The sequence below is a fragment of the Chlorella variabilis genome, assembly GCF_000147415.1.
Source record: "Chlorella variabilis unplaced genomic scaffold CHLNCscaffold_10, whole genome shotgun sequence".
In the NCBI taxonomy this organism is placed as follows: domain Eukaryota; kingdom Viridiplantae; phylum Chlorophyta; class Trebouxiophyceae; order Chlorellales; family Chlorellaceae; genus Chlorella; species Chlorella variabilis.
In genome coordinates this window covers 1,159,537-1,182,408 of record NW_005435078.1, presented here as the reverse complement: position 1 = coordinate 1,182,408, position 22,872 = coordinate 1,159,537, and the positions used below count along the sequence as shown (strand labels likewise).

At 66.6% G+C, this 22,872-nt stretch overlaps 6 protein-coding genes across 6 annotated transcripts; 2 read left to right on the top strand and 4 right to left on the bottom strand.

The window, feature by feature from the left end:
* Positions 1-463: 463 nt before the first annotated feature.
* Positions 464-2,081, top strand: CHLNCDRAFT_52373 (hypothetical protein; the record flags this gene model as incomplete). Its single annotated transcript, XM_005847756.1, has 5 exons — positions 464-501; positions 703-914; positions 1,095-1,299; positions 1,545-1,664; positions 1,835-2,081. 5 exons carry the CDS (start codon positions 464-466, stop codon positions 2,079-2,081), a joined length of 822 nt encoding a protein of 273 aa, XP_005847818.1.
* A 911-nt stretch (positions 2,082-2,992) lies between these two features.
* CHLNCDRAFT_52372 (hypothetical protein) lies at positions 2,993-6,152 on the bottom strand (the record flags this gene model as incomplete). The annotated part of the gene is made up of 11 exons (XM_005847594.1): positions 2,993-3,100; positions 3,265-3,723; positions 3,866-3,947; positions 4,094-4,192; positions 4,345-4,406; positions 4,563-4,648; positions 4,855-4,971; positions 5,097-5,214; positions 5,428-5,554; positions 5,690-5,856; positions 5,958-6,152. The coding sequence occupies 11 exons, from the start codon at positions 6,150-6,152 to the stop codon at positions 2,993-2,995; spliced, it is 1,620 nt and encodes a 539-aa protein (XP_005847656.1).
* A 799-nt stretch (positions 6,153-6,951) lies between these two features.
* Positions 6,952-8,646, bottom strand: CHLNCDRAFT_134022 (hypothetical protein; the record flags this gene model as incomplete). The annotated part of the gene is made up of 8 exons (XM_005847593.1): positions 6,952-7,011; positions 7,158-7,244; positions 7,412-7,468; positions 7,579-7,640; positions 7,767-7,854; positions 8,048-8,141; positions 8,327-8,389; positions 8,642-8,646. The coding sequence occupies 8 exons, from the start codon at positions 8,644-8,646 to the stop codon at positions 6,952-6,954; spliced, it is 516 nt and encodes a 171-aa protein (XP_005847655.1).
* A 3,385-nt stretch (positions 8,647-12,031) lies between these two features.
* On the bottom strand, positions 12,032-12,531 carry CHLNCDRAFT_134020 (expressed protein; the record flags this gene model as incomplete). Its single annotated transcript, XM_005847592.1, has 2 exons — positions 12,032-12,273; positions 12,438-12,531. 2 exons carry the CDS (start codon positions 12,529-12,531, stop codon positions 12,032-12,034), a joined length of 336 nt encoding a protein of 111 aa, XP_005847654.1.
* A 429-nt stretch (positions 12,532-12,960) lies between these two features.
* CHLNCDRAFT_134019 (hypothetical protein) lies at positions 12,961-15,708 on the bottom strand (the record flags this gene model as incomplete). The annotated part of the gene is made up of 12 exons (XM_005847591.1): positions 12,961-13,036; positions 13,152-13,258; positions 13,404-13,471; positions 13,601-13,628; positions 13,811-13,891; positions 13,976-14,061; positions 14,230-14,342; positions 14,474-14,582; positions 14,694-14,762; positions 14,888-15,007; positions 15,137-15,184; positions 15,345-15,708. 12 exons carry the CDS (start codon positions 15,706-15,708, stop codon positions 12,961-12,963), a joined length of 1,269 nt encoding a protein of 422 aa, XP_005847653.1.
* Positions 15,709-16,130: 422 nt separating this feature from the next.
* Positions 16,131-22,802, top strand: CHLNCDRAFT_134018 (hypothetical protein; the record flags this gene model as incomplete). Its single annotated transcript, XM_005847755.1, has 21 exons — positions 16,131-16,302; positions 16,411-16,647; positions 16,862-16,988; positions 17,173-17,257; positions 17,503-17,593; positions 17,711-17,902; positions 18,061-18,182; positions 18,314-18,412; positions 18,622-18,683; positions 18,855-19,433; positions 19,580-19,673; positions 19,828-19,921; positions 20,031-20,127; positions 20,319-20,434; positions 20,589-20,839; positions 20,997-21,097; positions 21,226-21,616; positions 21,776-21,823; positions 21,957-21,986; positions 22,293-22,435; positions 22,577-22,802. 21 exons carry the CDS (start codon positions 16,131-16,133, stop codon positions 22,800-22,802), a joined length of 3,357 nt encoding a protein of 1,118 aa, XP_005847817.1.
* Positions 22,803-22,872: the final 70 nt, after the last annotated feature.

The window sequence follows — 22,872 nt, the reverse complement described above, 5'->3', positions numbered from 1 at the left end:
CCTGGCTTCTGAGCGGCCGCGACCGCCCAGAGTATGTTCTGGATCCGGTCTTATTCTCTCACGACGGCTGGGAGTGGGAAGTGGGCGCCGCTGGCTGGTGCGCCCCATCGCCGCTGCCTGGCGCCGCCCGTCCTGCCCCTGCCCGCCGCCGCCGACACTTTGGCCTGGGCTCCTGCTGGCCGTCTTTAAGGCCGCATTGCAGCGCTGTCTGGCTGTGTGCCATACCGCAGTGGGGTGCACAGCGGTGGCCTGCAAGTCTTTCATGTACCGCCCCCACCGCAAGTGTGGCCTGCCGTCTCCCACCGCCAGCTCGTCGCCAACCGCCCTTCAAACCGTCAGCTGAGGCACCTCCCCCCGGCCTGCCGTGCCTGCAGTTTGCTGACGCTGCTGGTCGTCGCGCGCTTCACCTTCAATGCGCTGCTGCGGAGGCCCACCCAGCGGCTGGCGGAGAGGCGGGGCACCGATGCCCACCACCGCGACGGCAGCCGCCTGCTTGAGGAGGTGTGGGTCACGGCTGGCAACCTGGTGATGCTGGGGATGTCGATGCACGTCTTGCTGCGCAAGTGAGTGGGGAGCGGGCTGGGGCAGGCGTGGGGTTGTTGTTCCGTGCAACGCCAGCAGGCCTGCAGCGCCGCCTGCTGCCTGCGGCAGCCGATGCCTCTCCCCAACCACCACACCTCGCCTGCACACCTTCCTGCCCAGGAACGGCGGCTGCTGGTTCCTCAACACCTCCACCTGCCTGGTGGGGTGGCCCAACCTGCCCACCGAGCCCGAGGTACGACGGTACTATCAGCTGGAGCTGGCATGGTACCTGCACATGCTGCTCAAGCCGGTGCTGCGGTACGGCCTGCCAGACGGGCGCGACATGCTCATCCACCACGCCGCCTCCCTCACCCTCATCGTCATCTCTTACGGTGCGTGGGGCGGCGGCGGGGCGGGCCGCCGCGCAGGGCATGGGGGCGTAGGGCAGCTGCGTAGGCCTGCCTCCCACCAACGCGCCGCCGCTCGCGGGCCTCCCTCTGTGATCGACGCCTGGCTGTGCAGCCTGCCCACCCACCCGCCCCTGCCCGCCCGCCCGCCCCCGCACCCCGCAGTCACCAACCTGACGCGGCTCGGCACCGTGGTGCTGGGCACTTTTGCCATGAGCAACCCGCTGCTGCACCTGGCCAAGATCTGCAACCAGCTGAGCCTGGGGCCCCTGAAGATCGGCGGCTTCATGATCTTCGCCCTCATCTTCTTCCTCTCCCGCATCCTGCTGGTGCCCTGGGCGGTGCTCAAGGTCACCTGGCTGGACTGCAGGTGAGGCGCTTGGGAGGGGAGCCCCCGCAGCAGCCGGGGCGCTGCCTGCTGCTGCTGGCTGGTGCTGTGGCAGGTGGAGGGCCAAGTGCTGCTTGCTGCGCCATAGACACTGACCCGGCCTTCTTCAGCCAGGGCAGGCATGGCTCCCGTCGCTGCAGCGCGCTGCCGTGGTCGGGGCTGTGTTGAGGCCCCCCCTACCTGCCTGTTTAAGTGCCTGCCTGCCTGCCTGCCTCCCCCCCGTGCAGGCACGAGGTGCCATATGCTGTGGAGGACTTTTGGGCCATCCACCTCGTGTACAGCCTGCTGCTCACCCTGCTGTACGCCATGCAGCTGCTGTGGATGCGCGGCATCCTGCGCGTGCTCAGGTGCAGGCAGGCTTCGGGAGGAGGAGGGGGAGGGGGAGGCAAAGGAGGAGGAGGAGGCCCCCCCGGCGTGGCGGCCGGGGCGTGGTGCGGCGTCACGCGGCTGGCTGGAGCCCGGCTGCGAGCCTATCCCCGCCTGACCTCTGCCGCCGGTGTGCGCCGCGCGCCTGCAGGAGCGCCCTGCAGCACGGCAGCGACGCGGCGTCGCACATGAGCGCCCGCATCGACCCCGCCAAGCGTTACAAGGTGGGGGCAGACCCCGGGGCGCCGCCGGTACGTGGCGCAGCTGCCGCGCAGCACGGCGGCAGCAATGGAGCAGCCAACGGGGCGCTTCCCAGGACGCCTTCGCCGCCAGATCCGCCCACGCTGCCCAAGGGCAGCAACGGCGGCGAGGGCGCTACCGGGCGCAAGAACAGATGAGCACGGCGGTTGACGCGCCCTCCGATTCTTTGCTCTCTCTGTCAGCCCCCACACTTGAGCACTGCCATCGCCATTCACGTAACCCTTTGTTCTGCCCTGGTTGAGTGAATGGTACCCCTCCTTTTGCAACTGGCCTGGCTTAACCCTCCCTTTCTCATTGCATAATTTCAGCTGCCACAATGTCAAAAATTCAGCACACTTGGCGTGAGGGCGCAGTTCTGAGCTGAGCGATGAATGGTGAATGAATGAATCGAGGCAGGAAAGAATAGGGGTGGCAACTCCAAGGATGCGTGGTGGGCCAGCTGGTGGCGCGCTGTGCAGGGGAGCTGGGGCCCACAGCCCACACAGCTCAGGGGATCATGGGTTCAGGGTCGTAGCCGGCCTGGATGGCAAAGATGAGGACCACCGCGATGTTGAAGCCCACCATGGTCGTCCAGAAGATGCTGCATGGGCGGCGGGCCGGCAGGGGCACGCGTCAAGGGCAGCGTGTGCGGCGGACGGCGCAGCGGAGCGGCGCCGAGCCCGGGCTGTGCAGCACGCTGTGCAGCACTTGAGACCCGCCGTCTCGCCCGAAGGAAAGACGCAGCCGGCCGGAGTTCTAAGTGCAGCACGCAAGCCGCAGGGCTCCTGGCCCCACCCGCGGTCGATCCTCAGCGCGCAGTACATGGCATAGTCCTGGCTGCGCCGCATCTCCTCCTTCATTAGCTTGAGCTTGATCCACTGCAGCCTGAGCCAGCCAGGCTTCTTGGGCGGGGAGCTGGCGCCGGCGCCTGCCGCGCCGGCTGCCTTGCCGCCACCCGCCCCTCCCCGCCACCCGCAGCACGCCCGGCGCAGCCAGCCCGGCGGCTGCAGCAGGCCGCCGCCGTCTTCCACGTCCACCGCCGCCGGCTGCCCTTCCTCCTCCGGCACCCTCAGGCCGCTGCCGCGTGGGCTGCCGCTGGCAAAGGTGCCGTGGCTGCCCGCGTCACTGTCCTGGCCGCCGCCGCTGCTGCCGCTGCTAACCGCATACACGCCCATGCCTGCAGGCCAGGAGCGGCAGGCGAGGTAGCCGATCAGTGCGGCACTGGCGTGCAGCTCCTGCCCAGGGACATTTGGGCTGCAGGCAGCGCAGAGCGTGCACCCAATGTGACTGCCGCAGCGCACCTCCCGTGCGAGCGCCATCAGCAGACGAGTGTGTTGCCACCAGCTGTGGCGCGCCGACCGCCTCCACCGCCACGGGCTGCCCAGACGCAAAGGGTGAGACGTGGATGGCGGACGGCGCTGCCCCGGCAGGCTGCTCGCCGGTGGCGGCCACGTGTGCCGACGCTGCTGCCGCAAAGCTGACTCGGAGCGCGCTGGGTAGCCGCACCTCCACCTCCTCCTCGTGCTCCTCCTGCTGCTGCTGCTGCTCCTGCTGCTGCTGCCGCGACTTGCGCCGCCTCAAGCCGGCCGAGCTGCCGTTGCCGCTGGCCTCCCGCTGCTGCATCGCGGCCACCGCTGCGGCAGCGATGCCCAGGCTCTGAGACACCGAGGCCCAGCGCCGGGTGAACTGCCGCTTGGCTAGCTTCAGCCGCCGCTGCCGCTCGCTGCTGCGGTGCAGCTGCACCATCCAGAAGGTCAGGATGCTGAACACGCCGATGCCGGCCAGGATGCAGTAGGCCACCTGCGAGGGCAGGCAGCGGGAGCGGCAGCAGCGGCTTGGCCAGGTGGCGCAACCAGGTGACGCCTTCCCCGGCATGTATGCTAGCAAGCAAGGGGTCCGCCCAAGGCTGCAAGCAGGGGCACAGGGCCGGACGGCGGCTCACGATGATGAGTTGCTGCGTGGGCACCACGGTGGCGCTGGAGGGCAGGCCCACAGCGAGCACAAACTGCAGGGCGGTCAGGCTCCTGCGCATGGGAGGGGCATGGGGCATACATTGGCGCGGGAGGGAGCACGCCGAGGTGTCGCCAACCACTCGGAAGACGACCGGCCACACCCGGACAGGCAGCCTGCACCCCAGTTTCGGCATACCGCGGCGCGGCCCGGCCCTCACAGGAACAGCGTCACCACGATGCCCAGCCGCGTGTCCAGGTGGCGGGGGTTGACGGAGAAGACAAGCAGGCTCAGGCAGGTGTTGATGTAGATGGGCATGCTGCGCGGGGTGGCAGCAGGGCGCGCAGCGACGGCAGGGTGGCGCGGCGGTGTGGCAGCACGCAGCCATGGCAGCGAGGGCAGCCGGAGGGAGAGCAGTGACAGGGCGCTCGAGATGTTTTTTCGTGCGCCTGTGCCACCCCCGTCACCCACATTGCGGTGATGACATAATAGAGGGAGATGCGCTCCACCTCGATAAAGATGTCGATCCCGTGCTGCAGCGCGGCAGCGGCGGGATCAGGCCAGCCCAGAGGCCCTCGCCACACGCAGGCAGGCAGCCAGGCAGGCGGGTGGGAGGGCACAACATGCCCGCCAGCCATGCAGCGCCATGTGGTCGGCGGGCGGGCAGAAGGTCGCAGCCGCGCGCCCACCTGCCACAGAAACCCCTCAAACGCTTCTTGGTTGGGGTCGGAGGGGTTGATGGGGTACGGGTCCCCTGGGGCGCTATACGAGCTGCCTGCAAGGCACGCGGCGGCGGCGGCGGCCAGCTGGGGTGTGGCGTGCAGTGGTGGGGGCATCCCGCCCAGGCGCACCGCTGGCTGGTGCAGGAGACAGGCTGGGAATAGATGCGGGGCAGGCAAGCAGGCACGCACAAACACAGGCGCGTGCGCACACACACACGCACACACCGCCTGGGGCCCCACCCAGGCGGCGCCGGCTCACCACCTGAGCGGACCAGGTTCTGGGTTTCCAGGTCGTAGGTGCGCATCGACAGGCCCGTCACCGTCCACCCGCTCAGCTCGTCGCCCGTGGCAGGGGTGTAGAGCTGTGTGCCGCTGGCTGCGGCAACGGGAGAGGCAACAAGGAAACCGGTCGGCGGCTGCCCATTGCCAGGGGTTCCCCACGCCGGGCTGCCGCTTCCCGCTTCGCCTCTCTTTCAGACAGGTATACATGGCTGCCCTCACCGCTGGGGATGATGTTGACCGGGTCCTCGGGGTACTTGTTCCCGTACTGGATCTGGATGTTGAGGTACTGCTTGTCAAAGGGGAAGGCCCGAAACGACATGGGGGTGTAGAACTCGCCCTGCCACAGGCGTGGGGTGGGTGGGGGGGCATGATGGGAGGGGTGGGCACACGTGCGGGGCTCGCTTCCAGCTTGCGCCTGCCAGCAACAGCGCAAGCAACTGGCAGGTCTAGGCTGCTCGGCCAGCAGGCCGGCATTCACACGTGTGCATGCATGCTGGCTGGTGGCTGGCTGGCTCGACCAGGCCTCATGCCCTGCTCCCCTCGCAGTCACCTGGATGTGTTGCCACCAGGCCACCGAGTTGTTCTCGCCCAGCCGCACGCCGTAGCGCACCACGCGGTCCTGGGAGAAGCCCACCACATTGATGAACTCAAAGTGCGGGAGGAAGACAAGGTCGCAGCTGCAGGAGGTTGGGGCAAGGCGGGGCGGGCGGGTGGGCGACTCACAGGGCCAGGGCAGGGCAGGGGCAGGGCAGCCCACGCCCGCCGCGGCGTGTCCCTCTCCCTGCCCCCCTTCCTCGAGGCGGCCCACCTACCAGAGGTTGATGGCGTTGGGGTTCCTGTCCCAGGCGTAGATTGTGGTGCAGGGGTAGGCGCAACCGTCGCCGTTGTTATAGTCCGCCGACTGGGCGGCCTTGGTGGAGGCGTTGACGGCGGCGGCGGCGCGCTCGTCCTGCCACGTCAGCAGCATGTACATCACCGCCTGCGCCCCAGCAGCGGGCCACGCGGGTGAGCAGGCGCGGTGGAGGAGGAGGATCACACACACCTGCCTGTGTGGCCGCAGCACCCGACCGGCTCACCAACCTGGAACTTGTACTTGCTGTCATCCACCTCGATGAGGTGGTCGACAATGGCAGACACGTACACGTCCACGCCGCCCTCGGGCGGCGCATTGCGGCCCTGGAACGGCGTCAGCTGCTGCGCCGCCGCCCCGCCCGCCGCCAGCAGCAGGTACACGGCGGCGCAGCACAAGGCCAAGGTCGCGGGCGCGCGCCCCATTGCCGCCCAGGTAGCCTGTGCTCGCCCCATTGGCGCTCCGTGTGCCCGCCGTCCCAGCCAGAGTTAGGGCATTCGCGCTAGACGTCGCGGCAACCTGGTAGGCACACGCCGATTGCCTCCAGCAGGCTTTCGGGCAGTCTGAACCCTGGAGGACGGGCTGCTCAAGCCCAAAGTTGCGGGCACCGGCCGGCCGAGCAACAAAGACACTTGAATTCACAATGCACAGTGGATGCACAGCGCTGAATGCAGGCCGCAGGTTCACCAGGAGCAGGCAGCACAACACATGTCAGCGGCGGCTGGCGGCGGCAATGACGAGGCAGCCCTCACCGCCGCGTTGGGAAGACCCTTCAGCTCGAGGCCGCCATCCAACCATATCATTGGCCATGCTGCAATGCATGGAACTGCTGTCCACCGGTACATCCGTTTGTGCACAATCCCCCTTCCACAATGCACTGCACATAAGTGCCGCTTGCTGCGTGCCGCTTGCTGCCGTGGGGAAGCATGAAGTCGAGGTATGTCACACAGTGCCAGCGGCAAAACAGAAAATTTAGTGCAGACGATGTCAAATGTATCATGTGGAGCAGGGGGGCGAGTCAGCAAAGGTAGAGCAGGGTCGGGGCAGGTATGGCCAGGGAACCTTGCAAAACTGTCTGGAGAGGGTGCAAATTGGCTAGCAGGAAAAGAATACATGTGCCGCTGCGCCTGTCGAAAATGTAGGGTTGTTGGTACGCAGCGGGTGTGGAGAAGGAGTACAGCTGGGGAGAAGGAGATAGATACGAGGGTGCTCACATGGCCACCGTTACTCGTCGTCCTTGGCAAAGTCGGGGTGCACCAGCTCCGGATGCGTGCCGTCATGTGCCTGCACGCATTGGGGCAGCGGCCCGCAGAAGCATCGTGGGCACCAACTGCTGCCCATCGCCCAACCAAGACAACCAGGCAGCTGGTGGCCATGCCAGGCTGGTTGAATGCCTCCTCCATCCCGCTCCTCCATGGCCCACAACCCACCTGTGACGGGTCCACCACCGCAAGGTTTGCCAGCACGAAGCTAGTGGTGACGGTCTCACGCATCAGAATGGCATTCTCCTCGGACACCTGGCAGCAGGCAGGCGCAGCATAGGAGGGTGTGGATGGCTCGGCCAGGAGGGTGAGGAGGGGCAGCCGCCAACCACCGCGAAAACAGGGGCCTGTGACCTGCCCTTCGCGCTGGTCACAACATCACAGCTCATGCTGCCGTGCAGGCTCCACCAGCCCCTGCCCACCTGCTTCAGCTCCTCTATCCACTCCTTGGCTATCTGGCTCCGGATCTCCATGATGCGCTGCAGGGCAGCAGGGCCAGGAGCACAGGCGGGGTGTGCACGAGCCTTTGTTGGCCAGAACAGCCGCAGCCCTTGACGCCGCAGCCTTGCCCATGCCCTCCTGCGCCCACCTGCGCGATGTTGCGGGGGTCGACTCCCAGCGGCGACGACTTGGAGAACATCTTGTCACGGCCTGCAGCCAGCCAGCCAGCCGAGGATGCAGCACACACACTCTTTCACAACGCGCTGGCATGGATGGGGCAGCCTGGCAACAGCGCGGCCTGGGCATGACGCGGCAGCGCGCGGGGCTGGCCCCCACCATAGAAGTCCCACTGCGTCTGCGCCACTGGCATGCTCAGCAGCTTGCGCAGAAAGTTCTCGCCGCTCACGTCGTCCCAGCTGCCCTCCTGCACAGCGCAGCAGCGCGGGCAGGGCAGGCAGGGTCGAGCGGAGCGGCCTGGACAATGCACAGCACATGGAGGTTGCAGCCCGCATGGCGCTGCCGTGTCGGCAGAGCGCCCTGGACTTCATGCTGGAGCAGTAACGGCCTGCTTGATTGGCGCAATACATCGCGCTCCCCAGGACCGCCGCCCCACCCACCCTGGGGATGGGGTTCTGCTGCATGTAGTACTCCAGCCACTGCATGAGCGTGGGGTTGAGCTCCGTGAAGTAGAACAGCAGCGTCTTGGCGGCACTGCGTGCAGGGAGGGGAGGGGAGGGTGCGCGTCTGGACAAGCTGTTGGACGCCATGAAGGCGTGGTCCAGCTAGCTGTCATGATGGCAGGCTGGCTGGCTCGTGGAGTGGAAACTGGTGCAAGCTGGCATGTTTGAGGCAGCAGGCGGTAGCACAAGAGAGATGGGCATCGTGTCGCAACGCACCGTTCTGTCAGCAGGCCCATCAGCCTGTCGCGGTTGCCATCGCGCAGCGGCGTATCGTTGGGGCTGCAGTGCATGCAAGGGAGAATGCAAAATTGCTTGCGCCGCAGCGCATGCATGCGACCTTGCCTTGGTTGACACCAATATCAAAGCACACACTTGTCATCACACTATCAGAAAGCCAGATGCTGCATCAGTGCAGGCTCACCCGGCGGAGCGTGGCCGGCGGGGCCGTTCACTCTGCCGCTCGCCGGCGCTGCTATAACGGCGCTGTTGCCTGCCGCGCTGCTGCCTGCTGCTAGATCTTCTTCGATTGACTTCATCGCAGCCTCGCCGTGAATGGGCGCTCCCTGGCCCCCACGAGCCGGCAAGCAAACCCCCGCTGGCGGCCCCCCGAGTTGCAGGCCTGCAGAACGCAGCCCCAGAGACGTGCATTTCGGCCCAGCTCGTCGAAGAGTGCAGCGCGCCGCGGATCAGTACGCCCAAGGCGGCCACGGGGTTGTGGTAGGCACCGCCGGCAAGAAAGCGGCGCCCACCAAATTGACTCTGTTTCCGTTGTCTGAAGGGCGCTGCGACGACATGTATCGCGGCATGGGTTGCGATGGGTCCCACAAGCGCAGCAAGGGGGGGACCACCCGAAAGTCCCAAGCTGCCCCGCCACCCGCTGGGGCCACCCGCCGGCGCCCCCCCGCCGCCCCCATGTCCACCTCACCCCCTGAACGGAATGTACCAGCAAGTCCCACTCTTCTGTGCAAGTAAATTCCAGGTGGAATAATAAGTTATACTCGATGAACTTACCTTCCTTCTTGAACCCTGCCGCTGCGATGTGGGAGGAACAACTGGCTTGGCTTTTCACCCTTTGCTGCCTCTGCTCATTGGCTTGACTCCACCTGCACCTGGGCCTTCACCAGGTGGACTGCCTCGGGCCCCCAAGGCTGCACTGTCGGTGCGGGTGTGCGCCTCGGGATGTGGGCCGGCCAGCTCGGCTGCACAGTCACACCCTTAAAGCACCCGGCACTTTCCTCCACAGGTCCCATGCAGCCCCTTCGCGTCGCTGACGTCAGAAAGTATATGAATTCACACTGTTTGGATTGTTACTGCTAACCGGCAGAAGGGGTGGACCAACACAGAGCAATGTGATGGCAGACACACGATAGTGCCAGAGCAGCTGGCGTTCAGGCGCCTGTTACTTGAGCAGAGGAGCAGGGCTGAATGAAAGTAAGTACGCTGGGTGGATGGATAAGGGTGAAATACGTCAAAACATTGTGCTGGAAAATGGGAATAGGGACAGAGCAGCACTGCGCCGTTTGGTACAAAGGAATGCATTCATAGGCGCTCGGTATGCACAAGGGGGCTCCGAGATGAAACAAGGCACCATGGCACAGGGGCCTGGGTGGGTGCGTGTGGGGGTGCAGTGACGGGCAGGTAGAGGCGTGCCTGTGCCACTTACCACCACCGCACCTGACAGAACAAGAACAGATGGAGTGACGGGGCTGGGAATCGTTGAAACTAAGGGTAGGGTGACTGGCTGGCTGGATCCTTGGGCTGTATCACATTAGCTGTCTCGCTCTCTTCTCTCTCGCTGCTCCTACGCTTGCTGACCACTGGTGGCTCTGGGCTGGGCGGCCAGACGACACTCCAGTGGCCCAGCTAGATCAGCTGGCCGGCAGGTTGAGAGCAGTCAGGGTGGCCTCATGCTGCTGCGCCAGCTCCTGGGCCACCGCGGCCGCCATTGCCGCTGCCTCGGCTGCCAGGTCTGCTGACGTCTGCACGGCATGGGCGGCATGCAGTACAGGCGGGAATCAGAGAGAGATGTCTCCGGTGCCAAGGGCAGGGGCAGCAGGGAGCAGAGGCTTGCTGGCAGGAGGAAGAGATGCCGGTGTGGCGGCGTGGGCGCGGCGTGGGCGCACCTGGCGCAGCAGGGTGAAGGCGCTGGTCAGGGCGCTGCCCTGCGGGCTGCACGGCTCCACCTCCACGGGCTCCACCACGATGTCCGACTGGCTTCCAGACTGCATGGCATCCACAGCAGCCACAACGCTGGCTGCCACACTGCCAAGCACGGCTGCCGCGCTGCTTCGTGCCGCAGGCGCGCTTCGGGCGCAGGTGGTGGCGGGGTCGCTTGCAGCTGGCGGCGTGGTGGTGGCAGCGGCCAGCGCCTCAGGGGCTGCACAGAGGACTCCACAATTTCAGCGCGGGGGAGGGAGGGGCTGGAGGCGCCGCCGTTTTCAAGCTCCGGCGGCCCATTCCGGGTGCCTGGCCCACCCGCACCTGCGCACTGCTCCTGCAACAGCTCCAGGCCCCTCTCGATGACATTCGCAGCGGCCAGCTGGAGAAACTTCTCGTCGACCGTCGCCATACTGAGGTTGCTCTGGTGGCAGTGATAACTCGGTGTAGAGCGGCTCGGGAGGCTGGGAAGAGTAGCAGAAATCGAGGGTAATGCAGCAGCGAGGCAATGCATGGTGGACTTGTCGCGCTCCTGTCAGACTCAGACCGTGTGTTTTGCCGGCAGCTGCCACCAGGTGGCGACCCCTCCGCGGAACCGGCAGTGCCATGGTCGACCGTGCGTGTCGAACCAGCCCGCCACGCTCCTGAGGTCCCAGAGGTGCTGCGGGGGTGGATGCGCCCAGCTCCCATGCCCATTGGCATGTCAGTGATGCCAGAAGCAGCGCCAGCAGCAACAGCAGGGGCGCCCACACCTCATCAGGAGCCATTCCCTGTCCTGCTTAGTGAGTGGGCGTTGGCTTTGTGCAACCACCCTGCTCTGCCGTCTCCATCCCAAGCGCCGGCGCCCCTGCCACTGCACCACGCCTGCACCTCGCCGGCCCCTGAAGCATTGGCGCCTTGGTTTTACAGGCGGAAAGTCTGCTCGGCTCGCTCGATGGGCAGGCAAAATCGTGGGACGTCATGAAATAACAACAGAGACCTTGGGCGCTGACATGATGCCCTACAGAGTGTGTGGATCCCCATCGGGAAAACGGGCTTGGCAAGGGGCGGCCGGAAAACTTATGCTAGCAGGCAGCGCAGCAAGGAGCGGCCGCAAACGAGTTGCGCTGTACAAACGGCTCGTGCATTGGGGGCCGACTGAGGCGGCAGCATGTTGGATGAGCATGGGGGCAGGCGCCCAAGGGGAAAGGGCGCGCCGGGCATGCGTCAATCAAAGGGGGGGTGGGTGGGGGGGGGGGGGCAAACTTGCGGAGAAGGATGTGGATTGCAAGGCAAGCAGAGTGGGCAATTAAAATGCTGGTTCCCGCGGCAGGCCTGGAATGTCGTTGGCGCTGCGGAAACATGGGGGCGCGTAGCAAATGCGGAAGATGAAAAGTTCAAAGAAAATGTAGGCATGCGGGGTAGACGAATGGATGCATAAAAGGTACCGAGAGCCGCGCGCATTGCGGCGGCAGCAGAGCAAAGAGAGAGGGAGGGGAACTGGCCTGGCCTGTTGGGCAAAACTACAGAAGGCCTAGCAAGCGCATCAACGGACTGGCTAGGCAAACTAGCAGTGGTAGCATTTTCCTAGTGGGCAGGGAGGGGAAAAGTGATCCTAGCTGTGCAATTATCAATCCAGCAGGGTGTGCGTCAGTTTCGTCGTTTCGCGGCTTCTCGCTGCTGCCTCTGGCTGAGTGACCAGAAAGCCGGCCGCAATCCTACATTATTCGTGTGGGCGGCGGGGTGGGGTGCCGCTGCACAGCGCAGCTGCAGCGGGTGCGCAGCTCAGCTGCAGGCGGGCGCCGGCGTGCCGGCAAGGCCCGCCCGCTTCAACGCGTCTGTCAGCGCACTCTTGCGAGGCGCAGAGCTGGAGGAGGGTGCCGCGGGGCTCGAGGGGGATGCTGGGGAGCCGGGGCACGCATGGCGCTCGCCGGCAAGAGCATCAGTCAATGCGCTGCGTGGGGACGGCTGAGACGCCGTCGTGGTGAAGTCCAAGGCGGCGACCGCCGCGGGGTCCACGCCGGCTCCTGCAGCCCAGACGGCGCGGCGGCGCTTGTGAGAGTGTGCACGACATGCGCCAGGGCCGCCAGAGCCTCGTGGAGCAGCGCAACCGGCTGCCTCATCGAAAACGCGGCTGGCCACGAAACCGATTTGTTTCGGCGGCGGGGCCTCAGGCACCCGGCAAACGCACCTGCTGAAAGCGCCAGCAGTTCCCAGCCTTTTGCGATCACCGCCTCGTAGCGCAGAGTGAGTTCTCGGGCCTGTAGCGGCGCGGCGACCTCCATTCAGCGCTGGGGGGTCCGGCAGAGCACTTGGGGAGAGTTGGCAGCAACTGGGAGGGAAATGTGTGAACCAGGAAGCAAGGAAGAGGGGTGTGGTGTGTGGCTACGTGACGAAGAGTACCAGTGCACTGACAGGAAGGTGACCGATTGGTGGCTTGCAGACAATTTAATTCAATTGCAGGCATGCACTCGTTCGATTGGAAGCGATCGGTACCAGGCCGACAGAGCTCCTGGGCCAAGGCGCCCCCAGCCGCCGCTAGAAGGCGCCGCTGGCTGCCGCCCCAGCTCCCGCCCTCGGTGAAACAAGCCAGCTGGCGTCATTCACAGAAAACAAAACAGAAAATGGTCAATCAAATCAAATTGTCAGGTGCAAGATCATCAATCCATGAAAAAATAGGAAGAAAAATGCGGCGTTGAGTTTTGGGTCCAGCATCAGGGCAGCTCGGCCAGCCAGCCCAGCAGCTCCTTGTTGACCAGCTCGGGGTGGTCGTCGTGCGGGCTATGACCACTGCAGGCAGGCACAGAACCACGGTGCGGCGGTGGGACTCGTGTATGGCAGCTACGGATGGCTCCAAGCCCAAGAATGGCTGCCGACCTGCTACCCATGCAGGCTGGCCATGCACATCAAGCCCTGCCAGCCTGTCAGGCAGGCATGCCGGCGGGCGGGCTTGATGTGGGCGGCTTGCCTGACGATGTCGGTGCGCTTGGCGGCGGGGTAGTAGCGCTGGATCTGGGTGGCGCGGGCGGGCACGCACCAGGGATCCTGCAACAGCACCCAATGCAGCAGCAGCTTGGTGCAGCCAGCATCGAGGTGCAATGCTGCATGGTCAGAGCCCTGCGTCCCATCCAGCAACACAGACAGTACACCACCCCACCTTTTCGCCCCATAGCAGGAACAGCGGCATGTTGCTCAGCTTTGCCAGCAGGCGATTCATGGCTTGGCCTGTAGGCCAGGCAGGGGATGCCAGCCACACAGCACCACATAATGAGATGCTGGTGTGGCAGCCTGCTTGGCAGCTTGCAGGGCACCACAGCCACAGCCCTACACAACATGCCAAACAGCGGCGCTCACCGCGCGCGGTGATGACGCGGTAAAAGACCTGCAGGGCGGGGAAGGGGGGGCGACCCAGCCGCACAGCCATCAGCAGCCAGTGAGCCGTCTCCCTTTCCCTTGTGGCATTTGGGAGCCTTGCAACCGCCAGGCTGGATTGCGCAGCGCATTGCAAGCCCGGGCCCCAATCAGCAGCATGGGAACCCACCAGCAAGCCCAGGCAAGCCTCACTTCGGGGCCGTTGGGGTCCTGGGCGGGCAGGGAGATGCTGCGGACGAGGTCGTCGTCCACATGGGCGGGCGACTCGTAGACCTGCGCCAGGGTAGGAATGGGCGGTTTGCATGCACAGAGCAAACAGCACACACAGTGGGGTGGAAGCGCGTTGCCCACACGTACCTGATTTAACACCTGGCGGATGCGGGCGGGCTGCTTGGTGAAGATGAAGGATGCAAACACGACGCTGCGCTTGACAGAGGCGGTGACTGCAGCCGGGGTGTGCAGGTAAACGGGCGGGGAGGCAGGCAGGCACAGGTTGAGAAAAACGCGGACTTCGGCGGCTGGAAGCCACCGTTTGAGTTTGGGCCCTGAGGCTAACACCCTGGGCACACAGCCCAGCACGGGCTAGGCAAGGGCAGGAGGCCGTCCCCCACCTTGCTCTGCCACGCGGCTCCACAGGCTCTGCTGCTCCTCTGTGGCTACAGCAGCGCCCTCCTCCGCCCCATCCTCGTCAAACCGCCCCGCCGCATTCAGCAGCACCACGCCCCTGCAGCGCCAGCCCAGCACCGCACTGTTGAAGCCAAGTTCGGGGCGCATGCAGGCTGCGAGGGCTGGTGGTGCTTGCATGACACATGCGCATCCTTGCTGCCCTTCATTCAGCTGCACTCAACCACCCACCTGACCAGGTCTGGCTGGCGCGCTGCCGTTTCCAGCGCGTTGTACCCGCCCAGGCTGTTGCCCACCAGCACGACGCGCTCGTCGCCGCCAATCACATCCCGAATGAAGTCTGCAGGGCAAGACGGCAGCGGGATGGCTGCCTCCTTGAAGCCTGGGGCGCACATACAAGGCAGGCCCTCTGTAGTTGACGGCACCCAGCACAGCAGAGCCGATGCCGCACCCGAAATCTGCTCGGTCCACAGCTCATAGCCATCATACTCCACGACCGGCTTGCTGCTCCACCCAAAACCTGCAGGCCATGCCGGCCCGGCAGACGACGACTGTGGCAAGCACGCCAGCAGACAGCCGGCAGTTGAGCGCCCCTTCAGCATGCCGCATGCAGCGCCGAGCGCCCCCGCTCTGCTGGCGCCTCACCCAGGCAGTCAAGCGCATACACGCGGCAGTGCTTGGACAGCTGCGGCACATTGTACCGCCAGTGGTATACGCTGGCGCCGAACCCGTGGATCAGCAGCACCACCGGCCCGCTGTCGCCCGCTGCACGCCAGGGAGGGCAGGCGCCAGGTCAACGGAGAGCTGGGCAGGCCCCTCACGGGGCGTTCAGCCAGAGGCATGGTGCGCGTGCAGCCAGCGCTTTGACAACCCGGCACCCCTCCACAGCGGCACCTGACAGCCAGTTGACATTCTGACCGCGCCACCCCCAGCTGTTCCAGCCTGCACATGGGGCAAGGCCACAGGGAGTCAGGTGCAGCAGGCTGTGAGCTGAGGCGGCTCTTTTGCAGGCAGAGGCACGGGGGCACGCATCCACAGGACTGGGCCTTGTGGCCTTGTCACACTGCTTCACGACCTGGCCACACATGCTGCTTCATCGCACCTTCAGGCTGCAGGGCCAGGCGCTCAACGCCGTATGAATCGATCTCTGTAGTCAGCTCCCGCTGCTGCACGCCTGCTGCAGGTGCCACTGCTGCCGCAGAAGCTGTTGCCACGCCTGCCGTGCCGCCAGTGGTCGCTCCCTGCGCCGTCAGCGGTGGCAGCACCACAGCAGCAGCGGCAGAGCTGCCCAGAAGCTCACGTCGGCTCAGCGCTGCGGCTGTGTGGTGCCTCCCCGACAGCTTATGGTGGCTGAAGGAGGGTGCCGCCAGCAGGGAGCGTCCTCCGCCAAAGGCGCCGCCGCTGCCGCAGGGCCTGAGCGCCCCGGCCACAGCGCTCCGGGTGGCGCCACAAATTGCAGCCTGCATGCAAGCCATGTGTGATGTGCTGCCTAACGGAGCGTGTGGCGGGGCGTGGGGCTGTGGGGAGGTGGCCAGGCCTGAGTGGGAGGTTTGTCAACAAGGGGCCTCAGGACCAACCAAACGGGAAAAGGGGCTGATCGGAGAACTGCGACGTCCACAAACAGACGAGCAAGGCGCGCAGAGGGCAGCAGAGGGCCCATGGGAGCGGGCATCTTTTTTCCGCCGTCTCGCCGAAACAGACGCAAATTAAGACCGCATCGTGCCCATCTGACACCATTGGCTATCCAAAGGCAGCTTACTTCTGACGGCGGCCTCGACTGATCGCCGGGGCGTCCACTACAGCTTGCTTGGTGCTCGTGTCTGGGTTGGTCATACTATACTAGCAGCTGCACAGCTACCGCAGGGCGCTGGGCCGCGGCGCGGACGGCATGGCGAGAGATGCGGCGGCGGCGGCCAAGGGCGGTGGCGGGGCAAACAGGGGCGGCCAGGGCGCGGCCGGTGGCAGGCATATCGATGCCTTCACGCTAGAGCATATGCTGGAGGAGAAGCGGGTGGCGTGCCTGGAAGTGTGGAGCCACTATGTGCTCGTCGGCCTGACAGGTAGCCATCTGGGTGCGAGGACTACTGCACAGGACATGCTCAGAGCTTTTACCTTTCTGTTCTGCCGTAGCTCAGCTTGGCTTGGCTGCCCTGCTCTCGGTGCTGCAGATGGCACGCTGCTGCTAGTCTCCCAGCGGCGGCGGGTGCCCAGCAGCAGCAGCCTGGCAGCCAGCGACGCCGATGGCTCGAGTGCCAGCGCCGGCACCGATGCGGCCCAGGCAGCGCAGCAGGCGCCAGGCCAGCCGCCGCCATGGGCCGTGGTGCAGTCGCTGCGCAACTTTGGCAAGGGCCAGATCAAGCAGCTGCAGGTGGCACGCGAGCGCTCCATGCTGCTCTGCCTGGCAGGTGTGCTGCACTGGTGGCTGGGCGGCGGGAGCACAGCAGGCTTGCTGTTTTGATGCGGTGCCTGCATCATTCCCTCCCTGGGAGGGAATGTCACCACCGCAATGTGTCAGTGTGGGCTGGGCACACGCCTGCTGCCCTTGCCTTGTCCTAGTGCCATCACAGCTTCCCAGCGGGTCCTGGCCTGTCCCCTGCTCCCCCCCTTGCCCGCCTGCAGACGATGGCGTGAACGCCTATGTGCTGCCCGGCCTGCGGCTCAAGGCGCAGGCGGGGCGCAGCCGCGGCGCCAGCCTGTTTGCCTGGCACGGCGGCAGCGACACGCTGGCGGTGGTGACCAAGAAGAGGTGCGGCAGCGAGGCGGGTGGCACGCCCTGCCCGAGCGGCAGCGGCAGCCTCTGCCTGGCGCCTCTCCCTCTCCCAACCCCTCGCACCCGCTTGGGTGGTACCACGCCCCCACCCGCACACGGGGCATGTCACGCTGCAGGCATCACCAAAATGTCCCGCCTGTCCCGCCTGCCCCGCCTGCAGGCTGGCCCTGTTCAAGTATGAAGGCCTGGAGTTTGTGTTCCAGCGGGAGGCTTACTTCCCAGACGCGCCCACCTGCATGCAGCTGGTGGGAGGCACGCTCTACGTCGGACTGGCCCGCAGGCGCGCCGCCGCCGCTCGCCGCAGCTGCCATCGCCGCCGCTCGCCGCTGCGGCACCTCCTGCTGCTCGTGCGGGTTGCTGGCAGCAGCTGGCGCTGCGTTCCTCTTCAGCCCTGCGTGTGCTACACCCAGGGAGGCCCTCCAGCTGCCGCTGTGGGGCTCGCTTTAGCCGGCTCTGGCTGGGTGCCCTCCCTGTCGCCGGCTGCAGGGAGTACATGACTGTGGATGTGGCCACCGCCATCGTGACCCCCCTGTTCACCACAAAGGGCCCCGCAGCCAGCATGGTGCCTGTGTCTGCCACGGGTGAGCGCCCAGCCCTGCCGCCGGGCTTCGCAGCGGGCCAGGATCCCTTCCCACTCCTGCTGTGCACTCTGTGTGCCAAGCTGCCTTGCCTGCTGGCCCCTGCTGCCACCACCGCAGAGGTGCTGCTGGCCAGGGACAGCAGCGGGGTGCTGTACGGGCCAGAGGGCCGCCCCTCCAAGCGCGGCGGCGGCAGCGGCGCCGTGGACTGGGCGGTACCTCCCGCTGTGCTGGCAGTCAGCGAGCCGTACGCGGTGGCGGTGTCGGAGGCAGGGGTGGAGGCCCGCCTGCTGCAGCCGCTCAATGCCGCAGGTGGGGCTGGCGCCGCTGTTGGCTTGCCGTGGGCCCAGCTGTTCCTCTCGCACTGGCAGCTGCCTGTGTCTGCTGCCGGGGGTTGGGTGGTGCAGCTCCCCCGGTCGATCGTGCCCCTGCCTCTCAACCTTCGCCCTGCGTCGACGCCCGGCCCGCAGACCTGTGGCAGCAGCTGGCGCTGGCGCTGCCGGCCGCCGCCACCTCATGCGGGGTGGCTCCCACCGCCGCCGCGGATGGCTCGCTCTTCCTTGCCAGCCGGGGCACGGGCGCTATCAAGCAGGTGAGCGGGCGATGGAGCAGCAGGAGGAAAGCTCATGAGCTGTTGGAGGCCGCAGGGCCCTGCTATATCCCTGGCATGCTGCGCTGTCGCGCACACCCTGGCACATCTGCCGCCCCCTGCCCCTTCTTCAGCTGCGCCCCGTGAGCTTTGCGCGGCAAGCAGAGCAGCTGCTGGGCCTGGGAGAGCACGAGGAGGCACTGGCTATGGCAGCCCTCATCCCCCTGGAGCAGGTGGGCGGCCAGCATCTGGTGACTGAGCAGGGTTGGTTGGAGGAGCTGCACGAGCGAGTCGCCTCCCATGGGAGCAGGCGCCGCCGGCTGTGTCCTATATACGCCGTGCCGCTTTAGGCCTCCCTTGCTGCCTAGCCTGCCCTGCCTCGACCGTCGCGCCCCATCTGTTCTGCCCTTGAGCGCACCTGTCCGCCCACCTGCATGTGCAGGCTGAGGAGCGGCGGCAGCTGGAAGACATCATACACCTGGGCTATGGCCGCCTGCTGTTCAGGTGCAGCATGGCAGGGAATCAGCACTGGGGTAGCCCGGGGCGCCTGCATGGACGGGCTGGCTCCGCCTGCTGTATCGCCCGCGGGTAGCTGGGTCAGCCCCTCCGATTCCGGCCATGCCTGTGTTTATGGTTTATGCTGAGCAATCCTGTTGCACCACACCCGTACCGCAGGCAGGGGCAGTACGAGGAAGCCATGCTGCACTTTGGCATGAGCGGGCTGGCGGGGCCGCTGCACCTGCTGCGCCTCTTCCCCTCGCTGGCGCCGCCCAAGCTGCTGGCTGCCGCCGCCGCCGAGCAGGCTGCTGCCGCGGCAGAGGCTGCTGCTGCCAGTGCTGTTGCGGGCGAGGGAGTGGGCACTCGCGAGCCTTCGCAAGCAGGGGAGCAGGCGGCGGCAGAGGCGGTGCAGGAGCTGGAGGAGGCAGCCGATGCGGAGCCTCAGGGGGAGGCGTTTGTGGCGGCGGTGCAAGTTGTGACGCCCTACCTGCTCAGCCACCGCAGCCGGCTGGCGGCGGCAGCGGCCAGCCCCGCTAGGCCGGCCACGCTGCTCGGCGGCGGCGGCGGCTCGCAGCAGCACACGCCCCAGGCGGTGGCAGGCCTCGCAGGGGAGGTGGAGGTTGAGATGGGCCCCAGCCCTTCCACCCGGGCGGTGATGGTGCAGCAGCAGCTGGAGGGCAGCGCCACCGCCGCCCTGCTGGACACCTCACTGCTGCTGGCCCTGCTGGCCATGCCCGATAGCGGCGCGCTGCTGAGGTGAGGGCCGCCAGTGGCCGCCTCGCCGCCGAGCTCCATCCCATCTGCCATTCCAAGACAAGCTGCTGCGAGCTGGCGCCGGCCGTGCCGTTGCTGCTGGCTGGCCTGCCTGACCTCTCCCGCGCTCTGGCCTGCCCCACCCGCAGGTTTGTGCATCGCCCAAACTGCGTGGACCTGGAGGCGGGCGAGGCGGCGCTCAAGGGGTCGGGGCGCTACTCGGAGCTGGTGGCGCTGTACCAGGTGCCTGGCTGTACCGCCTGGATGTGCCACAGTACAATCATGTACTGCTGTACTGCTCTGCTTAGTGTTTGTTCCTGTGCCGCTGGGCAGCCCCAGCTTCGGCCCGAGCGCTGCCCGCCGACGTGCCCGGCATGCCCGCCACGCCGGCCTGCAGACCAAGGGCCGGCACTCGGCGGCGCTTGAGCTGCTGCACGCGCTGAGCCAGAGCCCGGAGCAGCTCCCGTCACCGCCGCAGGGCGCAGCGGCAGGTGGGCAGCGCGGGTGGTGGGGCGGGGCGGGGGCAGTGGTGACCTGCCTGCTCCTCCTCCCTTCTGTCAGGAGCCTACTGACCGCCTCCTGCGCTGCCACTGTGTGCAGAGCTGCGGGGCCTGCCTGGCGTGTGGGCAGCTGTCAAGTATGTGTGCCACATGCCAGAGGGGGAGCGAGACCTGGGCCTCATCTCCACGCATGCCAAGTGAGCTGAGCTGCCTGGCTGGCAGCTGGCCGTTGGTCAGCGGCTGGTCTGGTGGCAAGCAGTCGCGGCAGCCTGGCAGCCTGGTTGGTGGTGGGCGGGGGCGGTGCCTCAAAATCAACAGCAATTCGCTGCTTCTTGACTCTTTGTTTCGATGCTGCCCCTGACCTTGCTTGCCCCTCCCTCCTGGGCAGGTGGATGCTGGCAGCCGACCCCGACGCCGGGCTGGAGATGTTTGGCAGCATGGACCCGCCGCTGCCGCCCTCTGCGGTGCTGCCCATGCTCACCTCTTACGCACCACAGCTGGCAGGTAAGGCCCCCAGCCCCGCAGCACCCTGCTTCCCCGCTTCAAGCAGTAGCTGGGCTTGCCTGGCCTCGCACTTGCCGTTGACCTCCCCCTGCTTCCTGCGCTTTCTTGACCCCGCTGCCCAACCAACACCCCTGCCCTCTCTTTCGTTTCACAGGCCTGTATCTGGAAGCAGCGCTGGCCACGGGCGCCGCTGACCCCTCCGTTTATGAGCAGGAGCTGGCACGCATATACCTGGAGCGCATTGCCCGCAGTACCAGCAGTACCATCGGCGCCGCCAAGGGGGCAGGCGCTGGCAAGGCGGCCGGCAAGCCGGCTGGCAAGGGCGCTGCTAAGGTGGCTGGCGAGGCGGCGGAGGGTGTTGTGGATGAGGCGGCGGTGCCTGAGTATGGCAAGCTGAAACAGCTGGTAGGTGGCTGGCGTGATGCGCTCCAAAGCCACCCTCCTGGTGCAGGAGCCCCTGCTGCTCCTGGGTGCCATGTCCACATGCGGAAGCGCCTTGTTTGTGTCATGCTGCTGGACAAGAGGGCGTGCAAGCCTGCCCGTTGCCCTGCCTGTCCCGCAGATTCTGAGCAGCTGCCGGCTCAACTATGAGGCGCTGCTGCTGGTGATACCGCAGCATCGCATGCTGGAGATCCGCGCCGCGCTGCTGGAGCGGTTGGGCAGGTGGGCTCTGGGGCCTGCACCTGCCTGGGATGGCTTTGCTGGCTTCGCTGCGCACATGTGTCGCTCGCCCCTGCCCCTCCCGCCCCCTGCCAACCTTCTTGCTGATCGGCTGCACCCTGCGCCTGCAGGCACACCGAGGCGCTGCGAATCTACATCCACCGCCTGCGCCAGCTGGGGGCGGCGGAAGCATACTGCGACCGCGTGTACCAGCGGCGGCAGCAGCAGCTGCGCGAGCAGCGGCATGCCGAGCTCGCCGCGGCGCTGCGGTGGCAGCGCCAGGCCGCCAGTGCCGCGGCAGGCAGTGGCGGCGCGGCGCCTGCTGGCTGGGCTTCCAGCAGCATTGCCGGCCTGGGGGGCAGCAGCGGCAGCATTCGCAGCCTGCAGTTTGGCGGCGGCGGCCACAGCGGCAGCGGCACCAACTTGCATGCTGCAGGGGTGCCTGCCACCAAGCTGCAGCGGGCAGCGGGGAGCGGCGGCGACAGCGAGGATGGAGCCGACATTTATCTGCTCATGGTGCAGGTGAGTGTTGCTGCCCCAGTCTTGGCAGATGGGATAGAGGGCAGAGACCGCTGCCCGGCCACCTGGCTGCTGGCCAGCACTCCCAGGGCCCGCCACAGCCTGCCGGTAGCACACATACACAGGGCACACTCCCCATTCGCTCTCCTTCCCCTGCTGCAGGTGCTGCTGGAAGAGGAGGACAGCAGCGGCACCTTCCACCATGTCGAGGTGAGTCGGGCTGCTCCCCTGCGCAAAGCAGGCAGCTGCCTGGCCATGTTGCTGTATGGGTATTGCAGCCCTTGCCTCTGCACCTGTTGGAGGAAGGGTTGTCTTGTTGCGCTGCCCTGCCACTGCCCTGCAGCACGCGCCAGACCACGCTGTGTGGGGCGAGGTGGCGCGGCTGCTCAGCCGCAAGCGGGACGCCATCCAGCCGCTGCACGCGCTGAGCCTGCTACCTGGAGAGGCGAGTACGGGCGCGCATGGCTCCAGACTCCTTCTTGCACATCCGCGCGTTGCGTTTTCTTGTTGCCACCTCCAAGCAGCCCCACCCGCTACACTGTCAGACTGCCTGCCTGCCCACGTGCCTGCCTGCACTGCACTGCACTGTCAGACTGCCTGCCTGCCCACGTGCCTGCCTGCACTGCACTGCACTGTCAGACTGCCTGCCCGCCCACGTGCCTGGCTCGTTCCCACGCAGGTGCCGCTGGCCAGCGCACTGCCGTTCCTGGAGGGAGCGCTGTGGGGCGCGGGCGAGCGGCGGCGCACCGCCGCGGTGGCCCGCAACCTGCGCCGCTCGGAGCATGTGGGCCTGCTGGGCGAGCTGGCAGATGCGCGGCAGAGGTGGGTGGGAGCGGGTGCTGCTGAAGCCTGCCCGCTGCTGCCGCTGCTCAGGCCAAGCGCCACCAGTGGTGCTGGATTCTGGTGACTTTTTCTAGTCTCACCCCGGCCCTCCAAAGACACCTGCCCGCCCCTGTACCGCAGACATGTGCTGCTGACGCCCGAACGCAACTGCAGCATCTGCTACAAGAGGGTCGGCAGCGCGGCGCTGGTGGTGTTCCCTACCGGCATGTTGGCGCACTACAGCTGCCACCGGCGGGCCTCTGGGGCTGGGCAGCAGGCGTCGGGGCGCGCGTCAGCAGACGGCACGGCCAACGGGCGAGTTGCGGTGGGCGCGGGCGGCGGCAGCAGCTTCCGCGAGTGGTCCTGACCTGACCTGTGAGGGGGCTGGGCTTGCTGCACACGGCTCGTTGCTTGCATGCTGTGGCAATGACGCGTTG